A 13,980-nucleotide genomic window follows, 5' to 3' on the forward strand; every position below is an offset into this window, starting at 1 on the left:
TATCTGTTAGCCTCTCGTCAGTAATACTGGGATAATAACCTCATCTCCTGGGGCTGCTGGGAAGGATAAGTGAGATAACTACAGACCATCTGAATAATGCCTTGCCCGTATTAGACTCGCTTTCCCTGGTTCTCTTCTCCTTTCCCTCCTAAACAAGGCAGATCAAAGGGCTGATATTCCACAGGGGTTCTACTTGGGAGAATGGATGTGAGCTCTGACCATTGGCCCTTTGTGTGAGGCATTAGGAATACAAAAGGAAATGAAGATCAACGCAGGAAAGGCGTTGTATTCCCTACTGTTTATTTCTCTGCTGTTGTCAGGACACGTGCCCATTTACCTTTTAAATAGGAGTTGCAAACTCAAATATCTCTAGAAGACAAGGAGGTATCTGTAAATGTTAAAGGCTGGTGCGAGAAAACTAGGGAAATACGAGGGTTGGTTGGGTGGAGAGCGACTGCCCCATCTAAAGGTGGCAGGGCCAGATCTTTATATTTTTGAGGAGAAGCAGGAAATCGAAACTTTTTTTACAGCACTTTTGAGTTACAATTGACATACAATAAATTGCACATATTTTAAGTGTACAATTTGATGTTTTGACATATGCATACAACTAAGAAACTGTCATCATGATAAAGATAGTGACCATACCACCCCCAAAAGTTTCCTCATGTTTCTCTTAATCCCTCCCTCTGGTCTTTCTCTGCCCTACCCGCCTCATCCCCAGGCAACCATTTATGTGCTCTGTCACTAAAGATTAGTTTGAATTATATATAAATGGAATCAAACAGTATGTACTCTTTTTTTTACCTGGCTTCTCCCACCCAATCTAATTATTTTGAGATTTATCCAGACTGTTGCCTACATCACTTTTTTAGTGCTGAGTAGTAATCCATTGTATGGATGTACCACCGTTTGTTTACCCATCTATTTGTTGATGGACATATGAATTGTCTTCTGTTTTTGGCTAACACAAATAAAGCCACTATGAACATTTGTGGACAAGTCTTTGTATAGGTGTATGCTTTCACTTCTCTTGGGAAAACACCTAGCTGTGGAATGCCTCGGTCACATAGTAGCTTTTAAAAAACTACCAAACTGTTATCCAAAGTGGTTGTACCATTCTACCTACCCACCATATCCTGGCTAACACTTGATATAGTCAGTATTTTTAATGTCAGCCGTTTTGGTGGGGATATAATGGTGTCTCATTGTGGTTTTAATTATATTTTGAGCCGCAGATCATGCACAACGGCAAAAGTATTCATGTATTTGTGGGGGGTGGAGAGTAGAGCTTGTTTACAGCTTTATTGACATAATTTAAAATAAAATGAATCACTTATATATAATCTTGCATTTTGACAGCTATTCTTATAATTTTGAAATAGCAACATGTCTCTAGAAAAAGGAGAAACTTTGTACAGCAGGAAATTAAAGAATAATCAACTTGCTTTATAATCAAGAACACATCCCTCCTCTTCTAAACTGTGGAACGTCTTGTAGACCGTTAAATGATACCATATGGGTCACATCAATTAGGCAAAATGTTCTACTATACTTACACAGTAGATAGCTCAGTATAACCCCAGGAATGTAACTTCCCAAGATCGTAAAAAAGGTGCATACACTGCAGACCAGGAGACAAAACTAAAAATAATAGAAGCAACATGTGACAGTCGTACATAACATCAAGATACTTTAGAGCACAGGATACACACAAAATTATTGATCTATATGCCGTCTATCATGTTATGGCAAATGTTTTTCAAACAGTGTTGTCTGCACTTAGATCTGACTAATGACTGCTGTGTTCAGCCAGCCTTAGCCCACTTTAACATTAAGTGATAATCATTTGGAAGGTTCCAGAAGCTAACCTCTGGCACAGAGAACAACATCTCCTATTAATCATGCCTGCAGCTGTATTACCAGGTGCAAGAGACCTGAAGAATAGTATGTACCCAGAAACTTGTTTTACTCAGGGTCACTCGCTGAAAACAATGCAGCCCAGTAACGAAATCTGTAGGTTCAAACTGTTTCTATAAATCCACAGAAATTCATAAACGCAGCAAAACATGTTACAGAAATGAGAGGTATTTACATAAATACAACAGTAATTTGCACAGCTGATAAGCAGCCGGGATAAATCGACTGGCCATTACTATCCTCCTTCCTAACCATATCTGTCCGGCAAATGAAACTAAATTCCACCAGTGAAATTTGATTATATTCTTTCTGTCAGTCGAAGCCAAAAGAATCTTGGTCGTTTTAAGTAAAACATCAAGACAGAAAAATTCTCCCATAAAGTCTTCACTTCTTTTTCACACTCTATTATTTAAAATAAACTATCTTACTTCTTTGCTTTACCTTTAAATTATGGTACTAAATTTCACTGATCAGCCAAGAAAATTCATTAAGGGAATTTCAAAAAGACACACACGGAAAGGATACAGAGCTCTGATCAATAACTGATTAAGAGAAACAGCAAGGGGGTCTAAAATTCAGATTAACTTTGATTTTTCATTCTTGGCACAGGGTTAGTAAATTCACTAGTCAAAAGGAAAACAAAATTAAGAGCTGTTTCTCAAACGTCAGGGATCCTTGAAGAATATGGAATTCTAATAGAAAAATGGAAGAGGAAAGACCATAAAAGTTAAAAGAACAAATAAAAGCATTACTATGTCCAGAATTCAGTTTCGCAAAGGGATTTCACATTATCCACTAAATTTGTAGCATCGTTATCTTAGGTTAATTGACTTAGGGTATATTAATGCAACCCAATGCAGAAGTTTAAGTTCAGAATCTTCTAAAAATGTGTTTAATCATCTCAGTAAAATAAGCATCAAAAACACAAGTCACCCCACCCCGCTACCATGTTGATATCTTTTCTAAAAATCACCTTAAGTGATTAAAATAACTTATCCATATACAATGTTGCAACTTCAGTATGCTCAAAATGTGTCCGAATATAGTTCTCTTACTCATTGAAGTTAGATTTCCTGTAACACTGTACAAAGAGAGGGGTTTTAAATGAAGACATTCCTAGGTTCTTCCTTCCAACTACAGGTGGACACTCGTCTCCATAGCACTGGAAGGGAAGCGGTCTATTGATGGTTCTGTAGCTCACCGGTGCTGTCAAGATACAGTGGAAGCTGCCTCTACACATAAAGACCCTATAGTGGGCATTTCTTGTAACCCCTTTCAAACCACTCAACTCCCTCCTCGTGGGTTTTCATCTTTGTTGGAAAAATACTCATTCCATTTATATAATCACTGTGGATGTTTCTGCCAAAGATTTTCTTTCTTAAGTAAAGCATTCAAGAATCTCCACTTTTTAGACTGAAAGTGAGACTCAGTTACCTCCAAAAACACCCTCAAAGGGCTATGTGTTCCTTTGACTTGAGAACCAGCCTAGATAATATAAACTGAAATTCTTAATAACACGTTTTTATCCTCGGTCTGGCTGAGAGGACAAATCATCATTCATTTTAGTTAATAAGCTACATAAATATGGATAAAATAGAAATCCAATCCAATTCCAAAATATAAGGTTAAGGATTTTCTAGTGCTAACAACACTAACATTTCTGAACCTTGCTAATATCAGTTTTTATGGCACGTGTTCGTAGTGTATTATATTCAGAATTGGAGAACCCTTACAGGCTGATAAAATAGGTTAATTCATTTGTTTCCAAGTTTATTTCACATTTTAAAGCACACACATCATTCTCCTTTTCTGGAAAACTTGCCTTGCCAGGGCTCTGCTGTTTAAACAGAGACATTTCTTGAAGAAATATGCTGAAATTCACCCATGATTCTGCAAGACAGTGGCTGAGCCTGGGTCTTTCATCTGGTTTGGAATTGATAACTTCCCAGCTAAAGAGAGAAAAAGAAAACCAAAACTTTTAACTGAATTGTGGATGATTCACTCAACATTTATTGCTTTAGTAGACATTCATTGAGCACCTCCTAGTGGGCACACTCTCTGGAAGAGCCATGTGAATTCAGAGATGAACAAGCCAGACACCTGTCTAAGGAAGATCACAGGCCAAGGCAAGCAACGAGCTCCACGATTATCTGGTCACAACGAAGGAAAAATATAGGGTGGAGGTTTTGGGTCATCTTCTCTGAAGATGTCACTTTTATGCTATGATCTGGATTTGCACTATTTACCATAAAGGCTTGGAAGGGCTCCAGACAGAACAATGTACAGCATATGCAAGAGGTCCTGTTGTGAGAAGGAGCTAAAGCACCACTGGTCCCAGTATGGCTGCAGTAGAGCGAACCAGAGAATAGCATTGCAGGGAGCTGGGATGGTAGGAAGAAACCTGATCATACAGGGCCTTGTGGGATTGTCAGAAATGTTTTAAACCTTAAAGGTAGTAAAGCCACAGTACCTTTAAAGAAACCTTGGCTTTAATCTTATCATTATCCTCGTCATCAACACGAACAAAGCATTTTCAGTCCACAGTTGATCCTTGTACAATGCTGCAGTTAATCCACCTATGTATAATTTATTGTTGGCCCTTCGTATCTGTGGTTCCTCTGCATCCACAAATTTAGCCAACGACAGACCCTGTTGCACCGTAGAATTTACTACTGAAAAACATCCACTCTAAGTGGACCCACGCAGTTCAAACCCAGGTTGTTCAAGGGTCGACTGTATACTCTGTTGGTCAACTCAGTAGAAAACTGTCAAACTCAACAGGATATCACAATACCCCGTATTTGTCTAGAGTATCTTTTCCCGATCATCATCATAGAATGTGCTGGATGTGGTGTGTGTGCCAGGCACGTGCTGTGTGTGGGTCCCCGCCTTCCCACAGGAATGGTAGTGAGCTGAAAACTAGTAACAATCGCTGCAGGAAGAAGGCATGCAAATACTGGGCATTTCCTGAAGTTACAATGCCATCAAGTTCAAATCCCACTCCTGCAATCCTAACTCATCACATAAATATACCAGCTCAAACAAGCTCTATTAAGGGCACCCAAATTCATTTATTACACAGACAATTTTAAACAAATGTGTCTAGTAGAGGACACACTGTTAGTGAAGTGTCCTCTGAGCTATGACTGCAAGGGTGTCAGGGTGAGACTGATCTCTGGATTCAACTCCAGTAGCCCTGTGACAAATTAAAACTACTTTGGCCCTTAGATGCTCAACTACCCAGAAATTGTGTACATTGAGATTCTGTTCCTTTTTAATAAACTTTCAAATCAACATCAAGGAAATTGTAAATTAAATAATACATTTCCCTTTATAATATAAATTTTAAGTTATATTTAAACGAGTGCAATAGCATTAAAAAAGCAAAAAAAAGAAAAGTAGTTCTTGTCCTTCCTCTTCGTTCTATCAGCCTCAACCAATGTTCTGCCAGAGAGTCACTGAGCTGCCCGGTGTTCAGGCTGATGCTACTCCACGAGGTAGACATTTGCCAAATGATTTCCCAACTGTTGTAAGAAATGAACTTTTGGGGATGTTTGGCTATCAGTTTATGCCTTCATTAACTCTTCCCACACTCGAACCACTGAGCAAGCCTGTTTACATTGGTGACCAAATCTAGCACTATGCGTATCCTACGAATGATTCCAGACCTATTAAAAGAAACACTAAGTTTTTATGTTACATATAGTGGCCACTATCTGTAACAAGATCTTGCCAGTATGTCAGCTTAATGGGAAAAGATTTTGTACAGGAGAGTAAAATCTGAAATTGAACTGTGGCTTTCTTTCTAGAGCAACATAGGCTTGTTACAAATTGGCAAGGGTAGGCTACTCTACTGCTCAGTGTATGACATAAATATAGATTTTAATTTCTGCTCTCTATGCATACTGAGTAGTATTTAAGGATTTGGTTAGCCTGTCTGGCAAATATAATTCTAACAAAAATCAATGAAAAACTTATAATGGAACTGTTTATTATTATTTTAACAATTCCAATGGAATGGGTGAACATTTTGTATTTTGAAGCAAATTTAAAACATACTTCCATTAGGATAATGGACAAATAAAGTGAGTTGTGTTCAAAACTGAAAGATGGGCTTCCCTGGTGGCGCAGTGGTTAAGAATCCGCCTGCCAATGCAGGGGACACAGGTTCGAGCCCTGGTCCAGGAAGATCCCACATGCGGCGGAGCAGCTAAGCCCACGCGCCACAACTACTGAGCCTGCGCTCTAGAGCCCGCGAGTCACAACTACTGAGCCCGCGTGCCACAACTACTGAAGCCCATGTGCCTAGACCCTGTGCTCTGCAACAAAAGAAGCCACCGCAATGAGAAGCCTGCGCACCGCAATGAAGAGTAGCCCCTGCTCGCCGCAACTAGAGAAAGCCCGCGCGCAGCAACGAAGACCCAACGCAGCCAAAAATAAATAAATAAAACTAATAAAATTCCCTTAAAATAAAACAAAGAAAGATGGAGTGGATATGAAGGAACTCAAACTCCATGTTTATACCTGAACCTCAGGATCATAATATTGAGAAAAACATCACAGAGGTATATACACAGCGTGATTTCATTTATATAAAGCTCAAAATCACATTAAGCTAACAGATATTTAAGCAAGGAAATGATTTTTAAAAAAACCCAAGATTCAGGAGAGGGGATACCGAAGATGGGGGTGTGTAGGGAATGAGACTTGAGATGGCAAGTGGGAGCTTCTTGGGTATTTGTAATGTTCTATATCTTTTTTAGGTGCTGGGTACACAAGAATCGATGTATTTCTGTTCTTAAAGCTATACATGTACACACATATGGTCTTGATTTACAATTCCTGGATACTTAAATGTATAATCATTCTTTTTATTTAATGAGTAACATTGTTACACGAGTGTATCCCACTTCACATCCTATAGTCAAAATACAAGTGTTACCCCCTGTGACAGTACTTTGGGACAATAAATTCCATTGTTACTTATATTTATTTTTAACAAAATCGCCTTAGGGAGTTCCCTGGTGGTCTAGTGGTTAGGACTCAGCACTTTCACTGCCGTGGCCCGGGTTCAGTCCCTGGTTGGGGAACTGAAATCCCACAAGCCGTGTGGCATGGCCAAATTTTTTTAAAAATCGCCTTGAACAATTCTAATGATATCTGAATTACTGTTACCATCACAAACAGAAATGAGAAATGCATCGTGTAAGTCATGAAAATATTATCTAACCAAATGGGTTTTGGGAAGAGTAGTAAATGTCTGAGATAAAATAAATGTATAGATTGTCCTGAATAAAATTTAATGGAAATATGTATGATTTCAGAAGAAAATCTGAATTCAAGGGCAAAGAAGAGATGTCACTCTACATGTACACTCTAAATAAAACATGCACCTAGCCATCACTCTCTGGGAGTTTCATAATAGTTTTAAATTGTCCAATGACTAGTTCTGAGGACCAGTGGAACATACATTTCTAATGTCTTCCATTATATACAGTCTACCATTAATTTATGTCACCACAGTTCAGTTTAGGTAATACAGTTACATAATATATTTGAATAGTGCAGTTATGTAATTTAGAATAAGATGGGCCAATTGATGTCAACTTTTCAAATTCCCTTCTTTTATAGACAAGGAAAGTGAAACCCACATTTTCTCAGCTAGTTCAGGGCAGAGCCTGACCGGAGGCTCCTGATTTCCAACACAGTTCTCTTCCCTTTAAAACATGTGCCCCCTGCAAGGGAAGAACAAATTCAATGACATCTCCTCACTCTTTTCTAGAGTCAGGAGGAATGAGGTGTGATTGACCAGGATCAACACGGCATCATTTAAGACCTACCCATTCCAGAAAAAAAGAGAACTTCCTGTGCAGAATCCAAATATTTATTGGAAAGTAAGATTCATACTTGGTGATTGGTCAACGATTAATACAAGTGACATCTGCACGTGTACACACACACACACACACAGGCTCTGAGTTGCTCCATAATGAAACTCTAGGTTTTCCTAGAGAGCCCTGTCTAGAAAACACATAATCAGAGAAAGGATCTCCTGTGAATACTGGATGATGCTAGGGAAACAGATCTTTCACATGGTGTGTGGCTGTCTTCCCACCATCCTTGGCGCTGATCAACGTGCAACGAAAGGCCCAACAAACAGAAAAGGAGGGTGAAAAACAGTGTGAATCTTTACCAAGTCCTTCAGCAATGAGTGTAAGTCTTCTGTGATTGCAGCTCATTCAAGGGAGAAAACTAGCTACCAATGGCTTCAGCATGAATATTCCAGGGCTTAGTTTTTTTCTTCCATAGTTTCAGAGAGAACATGCATTTTCCAGGTTCAAAGGGAAGTAAGGTCCTTTTGTGGGTCTGTCTGTTCTTCTTTCTTTCCTTCCCTTCTCTCTACCCTTGCTTGCTTCCTTCCTTCCAGCTAGTTTTCTCTCCCCTTCCTACCTCCCTCCAGCCAGGAGATAAGGACCTCTTAAGAGTCCCTCCCTTGTGACCACCAGCTCCAACTTCCCAGACTCTCCGAGAATCCAGTTCACGTGGTTCCCAGTGAGAAGCCACACCTCCCAGCCTTCCCAAGGCCATGGCATCTTTCACAGGGGCTCTGCCCAAGGATCTGCAGCTTGTGCAGAGCTTGCCAGAAAAGCTACCCAACTGAGGCCCTGGCAGATTCCGTTTAGTTACATTCTCCTTAAGAGAAACTAGAGGGACAGATTTTTGACAAAAGACACTCTGCATGGTCAAGATAAGCAGCTGTTTACTGAAGAACCGATATGGTTCCACCAGTCCGAGAAGTTCTAAGGGAATAAGAATTAGAGAGATAGCCCCTCAGACAAGCAGCCTCGCTTTGGCACAGAAGGGAGCTCTGCTTCTCAGCAGAATCCGAAGCCAACACCCCTTCTTTCTGCCTCCATAACCCTACTAGAATACAATTAGGCATAGACGTTAGATGTGGCCAAAGTAATCTCGTTAGGCAGTTCCCACGTGGGAAGTGTGTGTGAACCCCAGGGCACTGTTTCAATAGTAGCTGTCATGGCCTCACTCCAGAAACTCTGATGGAGCAGGCCTGGGGTGACCTCAGAAACCTGCCTTTTGAATTAGTGTCCCAGGTGATTCTGAGGCACGTGTTTCTTATCCTAAGAGTTACAATAAGAAATACCCAGTGAGAAAGTGTCAGGCCGCAGAGCAGGGAGGTGCCCCCCAGGTGGGTCCTGGCCACTACCTGAGTTGAGCATCAGAAGTGAGAGTCCAAAGAGGCTGGAGTTGGAGGGACAGAGTGTGGGGTGTAGAGCCTGCACAGAGAACACTGGCCACCTGCAGGGTCCCCTGGACCCTCCAGCTGAGGGCGCATGTGTGAGGCACAAGGCATGGGAAAGGACAAGAGGGAACAGAGTCCTGTGCTCACAGGGCTGGGAAGGATGCCTGGAAATCCTTCCCACCGACTAGACTGGAAAGCCTCAAAATTCACACGTCGGGTAGAGTACTCACAAGGGTCCTACCTCAGCAGCAGAGAATAATGAGCCCTAGACTGAATGCTGCTGTGGTCCTAACACGTCTTAAAAGCAACGTCCAAAAGGATCCAACTGATTTCACGTAATTTAACTGTGTGATTTAAGTAATTTAACGTAGGAATAAAAAGTGGTGAGTTTTGTTATGAACCAAATAACCCACATGGTCAAACAGATCTGAATGATTTTTTAAATTTTTCTTTCACACCTATCTTTTTTTTTTTTAGTTGAGTTTTCATTTATTTATAACATAGGAACTTACAAAAATGCAATTGTAAAAAGTATGTCATTTACAATGTCATCAAAAACACACCAAATTCCTAGGAATAAATGTTACTAAAGATGTATAAATCTCTACCCTAAAAACTACAAAACATTATTAAGAAAAACTAAAGAAGACCTTAGTAAATGGAAGAATATGTCCAAGGAGTAGACATATTGGCATATTGTAAATATACCAATTCTCCCCAATTTGACCTACAAATTCAAAATCTCATCAGAATTTACAATGCCAATTGGCTGCCTAATCCTAAAATTTAAATGGGAATTTAAAGTACCAAGAACAGCCAAGGAAATCTTGAAGAAGATCAACAAAGCTGCAGACATATGCTACCATATTTCAAGCCCTATTATAAACGCTATTGAACACACACACACACACACACACACGTATGAACACATAACTATAATTTTGTTTTTCTTTTATCTTTTGTGTATAGTTTTTAGTGTAGAGGGTTATGCATCCTTTAGGACATTTGCTCCTAGAAATCTGATGGGTTTTGATGCTATCATGAATGATGTACTCTTTTAATATATGCATAGTGATTTCCTTGCACAGTATTTATGCAAGAAAATAGCAAACTAATCGTGATAATAAATGATGACACTACAGTTCAGTGGGTAAAGAATTTTTTATTAACCGGTTTTCACCGAAGTATAGTTAATTTACAATGTTGTGTTAGTTTCAGGTGTACAGCGAAGTACCTTTCTTTTACATGATTGTGTACCTTCTTTCTTTAAAAGTCTACTTAACAAAAAGTCTTTAAGTGTTATATTCAAAGACCAGTTAGCCTTTGCACAGTTTAAGGGCTCCATGCATGAACCTTGAATGCCCTTGGTTTTCAGGGTGCAGCACACAGTTCTCCCCGTTAGGGGGCTCTGTGAGACTAAGAAACGTGACACTCGGGTGCTCTTTAAAAATAGACGGTAATTCTGGAGGAGAGAACACGTGCCAGCAGCCTGCTACATCTCTTTCACCCCAAGTGTCTTTGAGCACAACCAAAAACTATGCTGAAATAAATGAATCCTGGCAGAGAACAGATAATGTGTCTCAGTGTCATTTCCCCTCCGCTCATTTCAATCACCATGCACTGAGTGCGGTTGTCTGTCTGTCACCAGTCCCGCCTCAGGGATTTCGCGATAACTAAGGCACAGCCTCTACCCGTGAGCGACCCCAAAGTGATTTCTCCCTCGCTCGTGGTATATATGAAATTCACGTTTACAAAATGACATTTCATTGAATCTAGGGCTGTTGGGGGGGGGGGGAAACATTCAGCAACTAAGCTGGGGATTGGATATATGAGGAGAGCCTGTTGAATATAAGATACTCTCTTTTCATTATTGTACACTTTACAGGATAATAAATCTTTTTAGCTTATACTAGTCAACCTAAAAGTCAGAAGGTATTTTTATAACTGAAAGTAATTTTTCAAAGCAAAAAAAGGGATTTTTTAATATATCAAAGCTCAAATCCTTTCACATATTTCTTCAGCTTTAGATTTGCGGAGATGATTACCAACAAGAGACAGGAATCGTGGAGCAGATGGAGAGAGAAGGAGAGGAGTGTGAGGCGGAGGCAGAGGGCACAAACGAAGCCTGATGGTTGGGTCTGAGTTCCTGGGTTCTGCTGAGCCCAAAACAAATTCAAACATGGACGTCCTCTTTGTGGAGCCCATTCCCTTTTTCACCTTAAGCTGGTTTCAGTTTGGTTTCTGGCATTTGCAATACCAAATAAAGTGCTACAGGGCTTCCCTGGTGGCGCAGTGGTTGAGAGTCCGCCTGCCGATGCAGAGGACACGGGTTCGTGCCCTGGTCCGGGAAGATCCCACATGCCGCGGCGCGGCTGGGCCCGTGAGCCATGGCCACTGAGCCTGCGCGTCTGGAGCCTGTGCTCCGCAACGGGAGAGGCCCCAACAGTGAGAGGCCCGCGTACCGCAAAAAAAAAAAAAAAAAATTTTTACATTTTTCCGGGGAGGGGGTGGGCAATGCAGAACTGTAGAATATATTTTAAATTGTAAGGCAGAAACAACTATTAAAAAGAGTTATGGAATAAGATTCCACAGAGATCAGCACGACAATTTATTCACTTTTTTTTTTTAAGTCTTTAGTACCTGGATGGTTTCATCTGTTACTTTGTTCACTTTATTTTTTAATTTTTATTGAAGTATAGTTGATGTACAATATTATATGTTACAGGGGTACAATACAGTCCTTCCCAATTTTTAAAGGTTATACTCCATTTATAGTGCTTATAAAATATTGATTATAGTCCCCGTGTTGTACAATATATCCTTGTAGCTTATGTTATACCTGACAGTTTGTGCCTCTTACTCCCCTCCCCCTATGTTGCCCCTCCCCCCCCACTGGTAACCACTAGTTTGTTCTCTATATCTGTGAATCTGTTTCATTTTTGTCATATTCACTAGTTGGTTGTATTACTTAGATTCCACATATGAGAACACAGAGTATTTTTCTTTCTCTGACTTATTTCACTTAGCATAATACCCTCCAAGTCCACCCATGTTGCTTCAAATGGCAAAATTGAATTCTCTTTTACAGGCTGAGCGGTATTCCACTGTGTGTGCCACATCTTCTTTATCTATTCATCTGCTGGTGGACACTTAGGTCGCTCCCATGTCTTGGCCATTGTAAATAATATGCTGCTGTGAACACTGGGGTGCATGGATCTCTTAGAATTAGTGTTTTTTAGAAAAACAGTTCTATTTAGGTGATGGTTTTAGTAGAATGGGAGGATGCTAATAGAGTGAAAAATTCACACCAAGGCAGGTGATGAAAAATTCAAGTAATGGGGGTTCCAGGCAATGTGAGATAAGAATACTGGCTAACACTCAGCAGGAGCCAGGCACCGTTCCATATGTTGTGAACTCACTGTCATATTCCACCCTTACAGTCAGCCTATGAGCGAGGTCCTATTATTTATTCTGTCCTACACATGAGGGAATTGAGGCTCAGATACGTTAACTATCCTGCTGAGGTCACAGAACAAATACACACAAAATAGGGCCTTCATAAAATGGAACCGAGAATGCTTATAGTTGGAGGTTGAGACACCGGAAGAACTCTCTGGAATGGAACTTGGCATCGTTTCAAAGATGAGTGGGGAAGAACACTAGAGCAGTAACGTGGACAGATTATGGACTCCCTGAATGCTGAGCTACAGAAATAGAGATATCGATACAGCATCTCGGTTCCCAGGTGAAGCCTGGAACCAAGGAGTTTAGATTCCTATTTTCTCTCTCCACTGCTTCAGCCCTTTCCAAGCCAGGACCCTCAAGTGATTCCATACCCTGTGCCAATGATACCCTTGATCTCTGGGCCCTCCCAGGCCGGCACTGTGTCACAAGCACTGTGTGCATCTCCTCCCTGAATCTCTCCTCCTGAGCCCTGCCCACCTCCACCAATACATCATTTTTTCTTTTCTTTCTTTTTTTTTTTTTTTTTTGCGGTACGCAGGCCTCTCACTGTTGTGGCCTCTCCCATTGCGGAGCACAGGCTCCGGACGCACAGGCTCAGCGGCCATGGCTCACGGGCCCAGCCGCTCCGCGGCATGTGGGATCGTCCCGGGTCAGGGCACGAACCCGTGTCCCCTGCATCGGCAGGCGGACTCTCAACCACTGCGCCACCAGGGAAGCCCCATCATTTTCTTTTGTAGCAATTTTTCAATTGTAGTTACTTTCCTTTGTAATGTTGACACCTCGTGAGACTTAAATGCCCTGAACGGATTCACAGATACGGCTCTGTCTTCAGCAGCTGACAGAACTTGACTTCTACAAGGCACATAAAATATCGAATGAAGGAATGGATATAAACAATGAACAGATATCAAACAAAGAAAAACAAATCAAAAATAGTTTAGTGACTTCTATTGATTTTTTTAATGCATTTAGCCGAATGCTTCTATACATTACCTATCACAGTAATTAGTGTGTATTCCTTTATATGTGTAGGAATACATCACAGGCAAAAAGTCTAAAAAATTTGGAAACCAACTTTCACTTATATGGAATAGTTTTATTTTTTTTCCTTGGAAATGCAGAATTAAACCGCCTTCGAAATTAGGTAACCAAGAAATAGGGCTCATTTATATCAAATGTTTCCTGAGGTGGAAATTAGTATTTTGTGTGGAATTCCTTCTGGCAAAACTTGGGCCCTAACGCCTGACTTCTCCATGGAGATCCCTGGACCCAGCACCTTCTGTAGACATTACTCTCACATGGACCCACGAGCACCTGTGCGACCCGTGGAGACC

The 13,980-nt window shown here is 40.7% G+C and overlaps 1 protein-coding gene across 2 annotated transcripts in view; it reads right to left on the reverse strand.

Annotated features, from left to right (window-relative positions):
- Nucleotides 1–13,980, reverse strand: part of RETREG1 (reticulophagy regulator 1) — a 123,844-nt gene that overhangs the window by 6,071 nt on the left and 103,793 nt on the right. For both annotated transcript variants that reach the window (XM_029219063.1, XM_029219064.1), the window contains 2 exons: nt 3,743–3,869; nt 1,560–1,644 (listed from right to left, as the gene is read on the reverse strand). In XM_029219063.1, coding sequence (XP_029074896.1) covers nt 1,560–1,644; nt 3,743–3,869 — 212 coding nt within the window. The remainder of the gene's footprint in view (nt 1–1,559; nt 1,645–3,742; nt 3,870–13,980) is intronic.

The sequence above is a fragment of the Monodon monoceros genome, unplaced genomic scaffold (assembly GCF_005190385.1).
Source record: "Monodon monoceros isolate NGI ecotype Baffin Bay Population unplaced genomic scaffold, NGI_Narwhal_1 Super_Scaffold_12, whole genome shotgun sequence".
Taxonomy (NCBI): domain Eukaryota; kingdom Metazoa; phylum Chordata; class Mammalia; order Artiodactyla; family Monodontidae; genus Monodon; species Monodon monoceros.